Here is a 12,607-nt window from a genome sequence, read left to right as displayed (position 1 = left end):
GCTCAGCCCACCCCACAAACCTTTGTGGAGTGGAGGACACCAGCTCTGATGCTACTGGATGCACGAGGATGAGCCCTCTCTAGGCAGTGGGAGCTCCCCCGCTCCCTCCTGCTCTGGAGGGCCTCCTGGAACTTTGCACACAGTAGTCAGTTGCAGCCTGTGCCACCAGCCTACCGATGTGTAGTGCTGTTCACTAGACTGTATGGCCTGTAACTGATCCCTCTACCAGCAAAAGGGGATGAATGATTGAATGTCATGTTCTAGGCACTTGGTTTACAGCTCTTCTCATAAGCACGTATACATCTGTGTACACTCATTTATCCACCCCCAGGTAGGGACTCACAGTGACCATCCCATGTAAGTACAGATGCACGTACACATTCCTATATCAAATGCAGTGCTTGTATTCATAGGGGTAGACACATGCCTATGCTTTCAACTTCCTGGGTTTAAATGGTTCCCTGCATAATCACACACTCCCTTTCTCCCTCCCACATTGTACTCTCCTAGACTCTGGCATGAGGGATTTCAGAGGACAGCTAGGTGGCATCCAGCCTGTGTCCCTCTCATCTTGTGTTCTGCTTGGTCTCTCCTACAGTGAAGCTCATACCGATCTTTTAAATCGGGCGCTGATCATCTTTCTGTTAAATCCAGTCAACTCAGCTCAAAGTCCCAAGAAGAGCACAGGCTGGATAATGACTCAGCACCCATCTCTATGCACAACTTTTCATACAGCTGTTCTCTGAAGCATGGAGGCAACTGAACAGCTCCTGTGAAATGTTTATTATTGCAATCACATTAATAGTCTCCAGGTTCTACATATTCATGCTACTATTTGCACAGATTCTTAATTTGCATTTTCAAAATTAAAATATATGACAGCCTTTGATCACCAGCAATACTTTGCCTTCCCTCCCTTTTTTGGCTGCAACGTTGGAAGAATGTAGGACATTTGGCATCTTTTTATAAGTATTTCAAGCTTTTCTCTGAGAAGAAAAACTCCTAGTGATAGAGAGTAAATGTCTGACAAGGAAATGTCTTGTGTCCCCCTGAAGCTCCATGTTTATGCTGCTGCTCATCCCATGTAGTGGCTTTCTGGTTCCTCTGCGTTGCCTTTCCTTGTTAGGTGAGCTAAGGAAGAATCTGGAGGAAGAGAATGAGATGGGCTTTGAGGTCCCTGTGTTTAACAGCATGTGACTCCCTTTTGTGGCCTTGGGACCTGGCTGCGGGGACTTTCACTCAGTATGCACCATATGTATGCATTTAACCAGCTAAGGGCTTCCCAGGCCTTAGCTGCTGTCATCGTTCCCACCACTCCAAGAGCTAGCCAGCCCTCTTTTTTAAAACCCTCATCATTCTACACATGAGGAAAGTGAGGCTTAGAGTAATTAAAGAACTTGCTCTAAATCACAGAGTTAACAACTAGAAAAGCTAATGTTTAAACCCAAGTTTATCTAACTAGAGAAACCAAGTTCTTAACAACCATGCTGTCTCCAATCTTTAAATTCACGGTGTCCCCTGAGCCTCCTAGTCTTCATATGAAAAGTGAGGAAACTGGAATCAATTAGAGAATTTAATCTCAAATACTCTCAATTTTATATCAGACTGTGGATACAAAACTTGTAATGCTTCCCCCCCAGAATTTCAGTATGGGTGTTTTACCCACTAAAAGGATAATGAATTCATAAAAGGAAAATGAACCATTTTTAAAAGCTACTCAGCTCATGTCACATGATTTTCATAGCAGCCAGCAGAGGGCGCTGTTGCTACTCCACACCCCCACACCCCCACCCTCACTATGTAGCTCTGACCCCTTGGTTCAAACAGAAATTTCTTACTCAAATGCACCTGGTTACTAATATATGGATTCCTGAATTAGCAGGTAGCTAATGTTCAAACTCCAAGCTCATGATCCCTCCATTACCTTGAATCTTTCTAGACTTAAAAATTCTTGCATGTCCATTCAACACAACCTGTGTGATTACCTTCTGAAATGAAATTCAGCAGATCTTTCCTGCGTGCACATGTCAAATGAGCCAATCTCTGTCTTCAGAGAGCTGTCTCCAGTTGAGGAAAGATTATCAGTGAGATCACCTTGTGATGAATAGGCATCAAGGGAATGAGACATCTGTAGAAACACACACAAGAGGTGGAGCCATCAGTTGGCAAATGGGCCGGGAAGATGTCCAGGCCTACATGACATGGGAACTGTGTCTTCAAGGCTGAGTAGGAGCAAATGAAGGAAGAAAGGAGGTCACAGTGACTGCAGAGACAAACTGGATAGGGCATGGTGTTGTCTGGGAATGGAGAGGAGACACTCGTATGGGTGGGGCCCAGAGCAGGAGGGCTGTGTGTATAGGACATTGTGGCAGGAGATGGGGCTGGAAGCAGAATGGTGTGACATGGGCATTTCTACCCCAGTCAGGAGTTCTGACTTGATTCTGCAGCAGTGGGAAACCATCAGAGACCTTTTATCCGAATGCAGTGTGGTCACTTCAGTGTCTCAAAGATCAGTGGAGATGGTGTGGGGAGTGGACCGAATGCAGGAACAGTCTAGAACAGTTTGGATTCAGATGCCTGAATGGGCTCCAAACGGTAACGGAAATGAGTGGCTCAGCCTGAGTGGACTGTGGCAGATGGAAGTTACCCTTGGATCATGCCCTGAAAGTACCCTCAGTCTTCCTGACTTCACTGAAAGAAGCAGCAATCCAGGTATTTTTGTGAAAGTTCCTGATTTTTAACTGTTGAAACTAATTCCAAAACTTTAAAACACTGCACAGACCAGTAAGAATAAATGTGGGGGCTACTTGCTACCCTTGGCTGCCATTTGCAACCTCCAGGCTAGAGACAGTGTAACTGTTTCCAAAGCATTTTGGGGGCCTAAGTAGAGATGATGAGAATTTGGACGCTGGCCAGGAGTTGGAGAGGGGCAGTGGGAATGTGAAAATCCTTCAAAGGTAGAGAGTACTGGATTTGAGAACAGATGGCTTCAAGAGGAGGGCAAAGGGGAGAAGACTAGATGAATAGCTAGAGGTTTGTCTGTGCAGCGCCTCCCCCCCCCCCCAATTTTAAGACAACTTACTTTCTTGTTCTTGGCAGACACTTTTTCCGTAGCTAGTGAAATCTGGTTGAATTAGCTCAGGCCACTAATGGATTAATAATGTTGCACTCAAGGTCATGCATCCGTGTAATTACACAGTTGCATGCCATGTCTAAATGAGCAGAGGCAGTTGTGGCAAGAAACATTGCATGAAGCGGTTGTCTCAATTTGCCTGACAAATATGGACACGGAGAAGGCTTGGGGGAAGTACAGATTTCAGTCAAGTGTTGAAATAATGATCAATGAGACCTTTCATGTCAGAAGATCTGAGCACTGAATCAGAGACCTAGAGGGCAAACACACCTGCTTGGCACCCACTCCCGACTGGTTTTACAGTTGCCTTTTCAGAGAGACCCATGTCAGTAGGCTTTGGGGAGCAAGAGGGGGGCTGTCAATGGAGTCATCTTTATGCTTGACTTGCCAGTGTTTATGGTTATTTAGAAGTTGCTCTTTGGCATAGGTGAAATGCGCCAAACCACTCAGCACCCTCCAGCATGTTTCTGGCTAGACCTCGTTTCCTGATGGGGATTCAGAGACGCACTCCCCAGTGCAGGGCAAGGCAGACCCTCCATTTGGACGATGAATATTTCATCTTCTACAGTTCGGTGACTCTATTTCTAGGACGGTGCTCCACATGCGCTAATGAATTATTTAGTACCAGTCTGTTAGTCTGATCTGTTCTAAAACTTCTTGCTGAAGGAGGTGATGGTGGGTAGAACCTGACTGGTCCAGATGTAGTGACTGCTCATGACAAGTATGTCTGCTTGGGTTTGTGTGTGAAGGTCCCAGACAGACACCGAAGGGAATGTCACTGCTGAATCCAGCTCTGCAGGCGTGAGCATGGAGCCCGGCCACTACACCAAGAGTGGACAGCCTGCTCTGGAAGAACTCACCGGTGAGTACGAAACCCAGGAGTTCTGTGTTTGTTGGCAATAAGGCCTCCCATGTTCCCGCCTGCTGGAAGGGCATGAACTGGCTTGATTTCAAGTTGCATTACCATGGCATTGATGGATGAGCTAAATGTACTGTTCCTTATTTCCTTAAGATTTTCCTCCTTCTCTTTCTTCTCTGTTCCCACCACCCCTTCCCGCTTCCTCCCCAGAATTGTGTTTAAGTCTTTACCTGTTGGCAAATCATACCTTAAGATCCATTCCATTTTGCCCATTGAAGGTCTCGGTGCTGCTCTGATACTTAACTTTGAGTCACTTTATTTATTCTTCAGATGAAGTTGTTTTCCAACAGGAGTTGGGACTCAATATTTTTTTTTTCCTTTTCTGTATGGAAGCGCAGGTTGAAATGTGTTTATGGCATCCTCCATTTATTGGAAATATTACAGCATGTTTTCTCTTTAACTAAAGCCAAGAAGTTGTTGAATTCTGTTTAATTATAGCCTACACAATGGTAATGCATGGAGCACTATGTAAAATCATAAAATCTGTAGTTGTCATATAATTAATTCCACAAATACCTATTAATGTTATACTATTAGAATCTAACTTTAAAAGAGAAAAAGTAGTCTCTGAGTTGGAATTCCTGCAGCAGGGCATTCTGCATTACCACTTCCCTGTCCCCACCCTCCAGATCCAAGTTCCAGCAACTCTAAGGAAGCAAGTGGTAAGCCACGTATGTAGCAGTGGCTGTGTTAATCTTCTCATATCTTACCACGTTCAGAGTCCGGTTAAAAATTGAATCCTTTTAAAATCCATTTATTAGATGGAATAGCTGTGACCACATCATTTTAATAGTAGCCACATTATAGCTGGGGAATTGGTCAGCAGCCCATCTGATCGACTCTCCCCCATCTTATCAACTCTCCCCCATTTTATCGCTAGTGCTGCGTATTCATTTCAGAGGATCTGAGCGATTGCACCATTTCGGGTTCTGCTGGCTGAAAGAGATGGGGCAGAGTTTTCAAGCCATTTGTAAGTGATCTGCTGGTTCAGGACCCCACATTTGGGATTGATTTATGTTTCCTTCTCTCCCAGATTTGTATCTCCCTTGCATGTAAGGACATGGATAGCATAGGAAAAGGGTGTGCTAGCAGAGAAGGGTGTGGAATTGGGGTGACTGTGCAGGTCTCCACACACGTTCCTGTTTGTATTCTGCCTTGTACACATCAAAAGAGCCAGGCCAGCACCTGAGAGCCCGCGTAGAGAGATATCTGTCCAATGGCGTAGTATGGATTCATGTCAGATGTAGAATCTGAGGAGAAGTCATATATGAAAAGCAAAAGAGCAGCCAGAGAACATTCCATGTCACACAATTTAGAGTGATGGCTTAGAGCCTATGATCTTTCACTGATTTTTCTTTTTCTCCCTCTGTCTTCTTTGCATCAGGACTATGGAGAAAGCCTGAGATGCTTTCAATTGTTCGGGGAACAGAACTATGCAGCCACACCTGCCTCGTAGAGCTTTCTTTGGTGTTAATTCACAGGGTATTAGTTGCTCATGGAAATTTCTTAAAGACAAGGATGGCTTGTCTTTCCATTCAAAAAGAGCTCACAGGTGTGACTATACTGTGAATTAGTTATGGAAACACTGCTTAGTAGTATGAGGTTGGATTTAACTTACTCATAGCCAATCTATTGAAATGACAGTGAATGGTGGGTGTAGTTAGAATTGGACATTTATGAGACCATTTGATCAGTTGCTTAGTTCTCTCCCTCACTTTTGCTAATAGGTGAGTTTTCCCATGATGCTTTGTCATTACACCTGGCATTGTAGAGTTAAAAGGAATCACCCAGACCCTGAGTCCTTCTTTCTTTGCTGATAAATTTCATTTCCATCTCTGTTTGACTGTTTCTTGTGACAAGTAGATTATTCCCTCAGAAGAAGCTCTTCCATTTTTTTTGTTGGTTTTGACTGATAATGCACTTTTTTATTCTTACATTTCTCATCCTTGGATAGAATCCAGCCTCCTGAAGCCCACAGACAAGTTTCATTCTTTTCCATGTAGCAGCATAGCCCTTAAGCTTCCCTCCTCTGAGTGGAAATTTTAAGTTCCTTCCATGTTCCTTTTGTAATACCTGATCACCTCTAAACTCAGCCCTTCAGAGTGAGCCATTCTCTCCATCATGACCAGTGGCTCAAGAGAGGACTGACCTTGGCAAATACAAGAGAGCTACAGTGGAATAGCTAATCCCTTTATATGCGCTCGAACTCCACCAGAGCACATTTACAAGTTAATTTTGTTTAAACTATGACTTGTTTGCAAAATCATATGTTCAGGCTGTTTTCTGAGCAGGCAGAGTGGCAGTTCTGGATGTTATCACCTAAGCAAAGCAGGCGGATTGCTGATTTGCATTTTTCCTTTGCTTCTGGAGTCCGCTGCTTGATGGAGGGCTTTTAGAGGAGCAACCATTTCCCAGAGGGACCTCCAGAGGGAAACAGGAAAAGCAAATTCAGTGAGCTTTCATTCTGTGCCAGGCACATCTTATGTGTCCTCTTATGTGACCCTCTATAAATTGTCAAGGCTAGGGATCTCACTCCCGTCTTACAGATGGCGTGTGGACAGTCAGTGATTTGTCCAAGGTCAAATGACTAAGAAGAAACAATTCAAGCCTTTATCTGCTGGAATGCGACTCTACTCTGACCAAATGAGTGTCTTTTGGGCAATAAATATCTCTTGGGAATTTATGGCTCTGTGTGAGGATTACCAAAGGTGACACTGAGGTGCTGCCCCATGTCAAAGAACTTGATTTTCTAAAGAAGAGTTAACAAAGGCAAATGGGTCATTAATAGAGACATGGATGAATATGATTATGAAACTGTGTCTGGTTAATTAACTTGCAAATTTGGGCCTAGGCCTGGTTTCATAATAAATGTTCGCTGCAGGAGCTGGAGCTATCCATAGGATCAGTAACTTTTTGGCCACTGATATAGGTAAAATTTGGCCACACTGGCAGTAAAAGATATTTAATTGATAGCCTGGGAGACAGATGCAATTACATTCTTCCAAGGCTATTAAGGGAAAGTAGAGTAGACATCCATCATGGCTTTGCCTAAAAATGCTGTATACATATATGTATTTTAAGGAATTAGGTGAGAAATGTGCGTTTTGACCACATTTCAGATAAGAGAAAAATATCTTCCAAATTTCTCTTACTTGGAAGCGGGGAGAAAATTGAAAACACTTGCATTTTCAAGGATAGTTTGTCACAGCAAATTTCCTCCATAAAATCACATATCTATCATTTACTCCAGCCTCCAGGCCACCACCATGTAGAAAACAGCCTAAGGTAATTGTTATCTTTCTCAGCAGGAGATTTAATTTGGTGGCATTTCTTAGCTGCCTGTTAATGACAGATGCTGGAAGTTCTCCCTAGTATCTAACTTAGTCCATCCCAGTGACCACCATCCATGTGTGCCCTAAGATTTCTTTTAAATTGTTGCTCATAGCTTGAAACAGTTACAGATCTTTTTTTAAAAAAAGTTTTAAGACTTATTTTTTTATGCATACAGAACTAGGGTACAGGCCAGAGGTGCAGGGGTAATGAGAGGATTCACCAGAGACAGAGTGGGGAGCAGAACAGGCAGATGAATGAAGTACACTGCTGAGGGGAGCAGCGGGCGGGTCAGGAGAGGTCTGCGGCACCATGTGGATCACCTCCGGGAGACCAGGGATCGAACTCACTACAATAGCTGCAGCTTGCTTACAGTGCAGCACTTTAACCCGTTGTGCCACCAGCGAGGGCCACAGTCACAGATTTTTTATTTATTTTTACAGCCCTTGATTGTGGTTCTTCTGTCTTAACCCTCTCTGAAAGTATGGGGAGGGGAAAATGTTTGATTCCTTTATTGAAGGCTGTCCTTGCCCTATGTAATCCCAAGCAAAACAGATAGTCAGAGAACGCAAGGCAAGGCTGTGAAAATCTTGCCAGGACAACGGGAATCCCTCACCCTCCCAGTAAAGTCCCCCCTCCCCCCATGCTTCATGATGGCTCCCTGCTCTTCACAAGGTGACGGACTCTTGAGTGATGTGATGGCGGCAGGCAGTGTGAAAAGCTACTGCCAGGGTTTCTGCCACCTGCCCCCTTGCCCTGCTACCGTCTTGTGGGGTCAGTACCACCCTCCTTTATGACAATGATTTCTGAAGGGTGGAGAAGGTCAGTGCCTTCTCCCAACCAAACAGCCAGTGAATAAAGAAACCAGAATTTGAGTTGACATAATGATTCTAAAGAAAGATGCCCCTCTCTCTGTAGAAATATTATTAGTAAGTGTCCATCTTTTACTCACTGCCAATTTCATTGTAAAATCAAGCTGGGAGGTGGCGGCATCTATCAGTAATCGGCAAAAAATGAAATGCCTCACCCATTTTTGGGAGGCCAGACAATGATTCCTGGGAAGTGATGAGACCTAGTCTGTATGTATCTCTATTGGAGACCATGTGACATGTATTTAGGTGCTTTATTTCTCCTACATAGAAGGACCTGGGGAAAGAAAAAAGTCTTAACTTTCGAATAACACCTTCCATTGGGGATCCATCCATCATCCCTCTATCCATCCATCCATCATCCATCCACCCATCATCCCACCATCCACCCACCTACCCATCACCTTGCCCATCCATCCACCCATCCATCCATCCATTCATCTATCCATCCATCCATCCATCCATCCATCCATCCATCCATCCATCCATCCATCCATCCATCCATCCATTTGTTCTCAAATCCTTTCTAAGCACCCACCGTGGACCAGCACCCACCATGGAGCCCATGTTAGTCGGGAACACTGCTTCTGTGAAACTCACAGTCAGAGAATTTAAATAGCCTTCACCATCTTTCCAGGGGAAGACCCCGAGGCTCGGCGACTTCGGACAGTGAAGAACATCGCTGATCTGCGTCAGAATTTGGAGGAGACCATGTGCAGTTTGCGGGGAACTCAGGTCACACACAGGTAGGAGCTGTATGAGCGACTTGATGGAACTAGCTGGCAGACTGAGTTTTACACTGCTGTTCTTGTATTTATTCTCTTGTGTTTATCTAGCAAAGTAATTTGGTTAATAATAGAATGAATGACCTTGATCTTCAACTGTACTGAAGTTCACAAAGAATGCCATTCAGTGCTTAGAAGTTTAAGGAGCAAAAATTAGTATAGCGAGCTCCCTCCCCCAAGCAGGAAGTTGCACAATCCACTCAACAGAGAACACTGTGGACCACATCCATATAAATTTCACTTTGCGTGCATTTTCCAAAAGCAGATTGTGCTGTTGAAATGAGCAGGTGAACTGTATTTGACCTGCGTGTGATAAAGCAAATAACTTGAATTCCTCCCCGGTCTTCTGGTACCCTGTAATGTTGTTAGTTATGCACGTGTGGGAAACGCGTAAAGAAATATTTATAAAGACTTATGATCGCGTTTAAATTTAGAGTTGGGTGAAATTTAGAATTACATTGGATACACTTACCACGTTGTTTTCATTGCTGTGCAAGAAGTTGAGGGGGATGCAAGCTCAGGACACCTTCTGGAGTTGGCAGAACTGAGTTTTATGGTCCTCGTTGGGCTTTGATCATCAAGGCAGAGTCTTGGTTATCCCCACTGAACTCCCAGAGAGTCTCTTGCTTCTCAAGTTTCAGTCTCTTTGATAAATGAGTATAGCGAGAAGACCACAGGCTTTCCTCACTGCCAAGCAGCTTTGGCAGATCGGGGTAACCACTGTGGGTTCTTACTTAAGCAAAACCAGGACCTGAACCTTAGGGGTTCCCAGTAAGAGGAAAACAAAGCCATTTGCAGAATGTGAGAGAAATAAAAACAGGCGCCAGCTTGGTTCTTCCATAGACAAGTAAACTTTTGGGGTGTGCTGTGGTGCTCCTCTCAACCTTTAGGTATTCTGGCGTGGAGCCAGAAGCTGCAACCTGAGACTGATTAGTTATGAAGCTTCCCTGTCTCCACTCTCACTGCTGAAACTGACTTGCTGTGGGTTACAGCAGCTTGATGAATTTCTTGGCTGATAGTAGGATGGCCATCGTGAGGGGGACCGGTGTTGATGGCTTCTTCTGCAGGAAACACTTTGCTGAGTTAAGAAACCCCAGGGCAGCTCCAAAGAGGTACAAATGAGCCTCTGTCCTATGCCACATGGGCCTGCCAGCCATCAGTGGACAGCAAGAGTCACTCTGATGACTAGGGACAAGCTCAGTCTCTGCATGTTCAGACCCATGTGACCCATTTATTATGGATCTCAAGCCTTAGCATTTGCTAGTCCTCTTGGGCTTTTTGCCCCCCAATTTCAGTTTTTACCTCGAGTGAAGTTGTTACGTGCAAAGAGCAAAGTCTGGGAGATGGACTTTAGAGAGTTACAATATCAGGGCTCTGCCTGTGTGCTTGGTCAAAAAGGAACTGAGGAGGCGAAATGTGTTATCTGGAGCTCTGGCGTGGATGGTACACCCTGCCCCCAGGAAGGGAAAGGGGCAAGGAGGTTGCATTCGAGGCCATTCAGTAGGTTGTACCTCTATGACTCATGGTCACCAGTTCAGCTTTTTCTACATCTTTCCTGTTTTGAGATTATCGCAATAGTTAAGATCATTTGATTAGAAGAAGCATTAGTGGGTATCTTGTTCCATGATTCAAGGGGCTAGGTCTCCCCTGGGCTTTTCAGAAAGTTAGGTAGAGGTCAGGTTCCTCTTCCTTCTGTCCTGCCCCAGTTTTATTGAGAAATAATTAACACCCATCACTGTACTCACTCCAGGCGTACACTGTTGTGCTGTGGATACCTGTCCTGTCCGCTTGTATAGATACATTAGGAAGAAAAGGAAAAAAATTTCTCCTTCTGTGAGCCCGTAGGGGTGACTCTCTTTACACTTTCCCTCCACTTGCTAAAGAGATGTCAGCTGTGCTGTCATCTATACATGACAACCCTGGATTATTTATCTCCTCTTCTTATGTTTAACAGGAAATAACGTGGGTGACACGTGGGTCCCTGTGGTTTGATCCTAGTTTGTGAAAGGGAAATACTTCCTCATTCTAAAAACAGTGAAGGAACATATAAGCCAAGGATGCCAGGCATACTGGGGGTCTAACTCAAGGTTGCTTTGATGATTTTAGCACATTGGAAACAACATTTGACACCAACGTCACCACGGAGATCAGCGGGCGCAGCATCCTCAGCCTGACCGGAAGGCCCACTCCTCTGTCCTGGAGACTCGGCCAGTCCAGCCCTCGGCTCCAGGCAGGAGATGCCCCCTCTCTGGGCAATGGGTACCCACCGCGTGCCAATGCCAGCCGGTTCATCAACACTGAGTCGGGCCGCTACGTGTATTCAGCCCCACTGAGGAGGCAGCTGGCCTCCAGGGGCAACAGCGTCTGCCATGTGGACGTCTCAGACAAGACAGGGGATGAGCTGGACCTGGAAGGCATCAGCATGGACGCCCCCGGGTACATGAGCGATGGGGACGTGCTGAGCAAGAACATCCGGACGGATGACATCACGAGCGGGTGAGTGCCTGGCGTCCCGCTTTGCACAGTCGTGGCACCTGGTTTGCCTCTTGTGTGTGTGCATGCGTGGAAGGGCTCAACTCCACAGGGTCGTGAGAGCCACAGCCAGGCGTAGCCGCCAACTCCTGGGTGGCTGTAGCGAGGCAGCTAGGACACTTGGAAACAAGCCCCGCTGTGTTAATCTCTTAAACCAAACATAGGGGCCATGCAGACTCTTAGCAGGGCTGCCTGGTCCCTGGGGGCTGGCTCGCTATCTGCCTCTCCCACCCCGTGGCTCTCCGCCTGCCTTGCTTCCTCTGCTGCAGCTGTTTACGCTATTCCTGAGCCTCTTGGAGCTCTTCCTACCCCTGGGACTTTGCACTTTCTGTTTCTCAGCTGGGTTCTAGTACCCAGATCTTGGCAGGGCTGATTCCTTCTTGATGCTCAGTGGAAGCCTCAGTGGATCCTTTCCCGGCCATTTCATCCCCTCCTGAGCTCCTGGTCATTCCTGTCGTCCCATCGCCATGTCTTGCATACGCTAACTTTTGAGAGCTACACCTACTAGAAGTTATACTGACTGCCCTGAGATTTAGTGTTTCCCTTGCCCCTTCTTGCTTGCAACAAGTGCCAGGAACATTGTCTGGCTTGTTCGCTGCTGAAGCCCGAGCGCACAGTGCATCCTGGGAGTGTTTAGAAATTGCTGAACCAGTGAACGTGACTCTGGGCATGAGGAACAATCCCACCCTCCCTGTTTCTTTGCTTGTTCACACTCGTTGAAAGGAGCTGAAGAGACGACGTGTAAGGCCTGCTGTGACTATATGTAGCAAGAGTCTGGCTTGTTCTTAACTCCTCTTCCAGATCACAGGGTAATCTTAAGGTCATTTGCCCGAGATGTCTTAATCTGTTAACCTGATGTGCCCAGAAGTTCTCCAGGACCTTTTCCTCCTCTAACAGCCTAGCGATCAAAATTAGACATCATAAAACCTGGCCATAATAACCATCCGCTCATGAACACAGGGATTAGGAACCCCACACGTTGGTCAGCACTTTCTTAACATTGATAATACTGAACGTTGGCCCTCCCTGGTGGCGCAGC

At 45.7% G+C, this 12,607-nt stretch overlaps 1 protein-coding gene across 2 annotated transcripts in view; it reads left to right on the top strand.

Moving 5' to 3' along the window:
* The window catches only part of NAV2 (neuron navigator 2), a 358,500-nt gene that overhangs the window by 209,015 nt on the left and 136,878 nt on the right, over window positions 1-12,607 (top strand). For both annotated transcript variants that reach the window (XM_004682985.2, XM_012725369.1), the window contains 3 exons: window positions 3,883-3,995; window positions 8,889-8,997; window positions 11,143-11,532. In XM_004682985.2, the coding sequence (XP_004683042.1) occupies window positions 3,883-3,995; window positions 8,889-8,997; window positions 11,143-11,532 (612 nt within the window). The remainder of the gene's footprint in view (window positions 1-3,882; window positions 3,996-8,888; window positions 8,998-11,142; window positions 11,533-12,607) is intronic.

Source organism: Condylura cristata, unplaced genomic scaffold (genome assembly GCF_000260355.1).
Source record: "Condylura cristata isolate star-nosed mole 26May11 unplaced genomic scaffold, ConCri1.0 scaffold00015, whole genome shotgun sequence".
In the NCBI taxonomy this organism is placed as follows: Eukaryota; Metazoa; Chordata; class Mammalia; order Eulipotyphla; family Talpidae; genus Condylura; species Condylura cristata.
The sequence above is the reverse complement of the archived record's forward strand: the minus strand, read 5'-3'. Positions and strand labels throughout refer to the sequence as shown.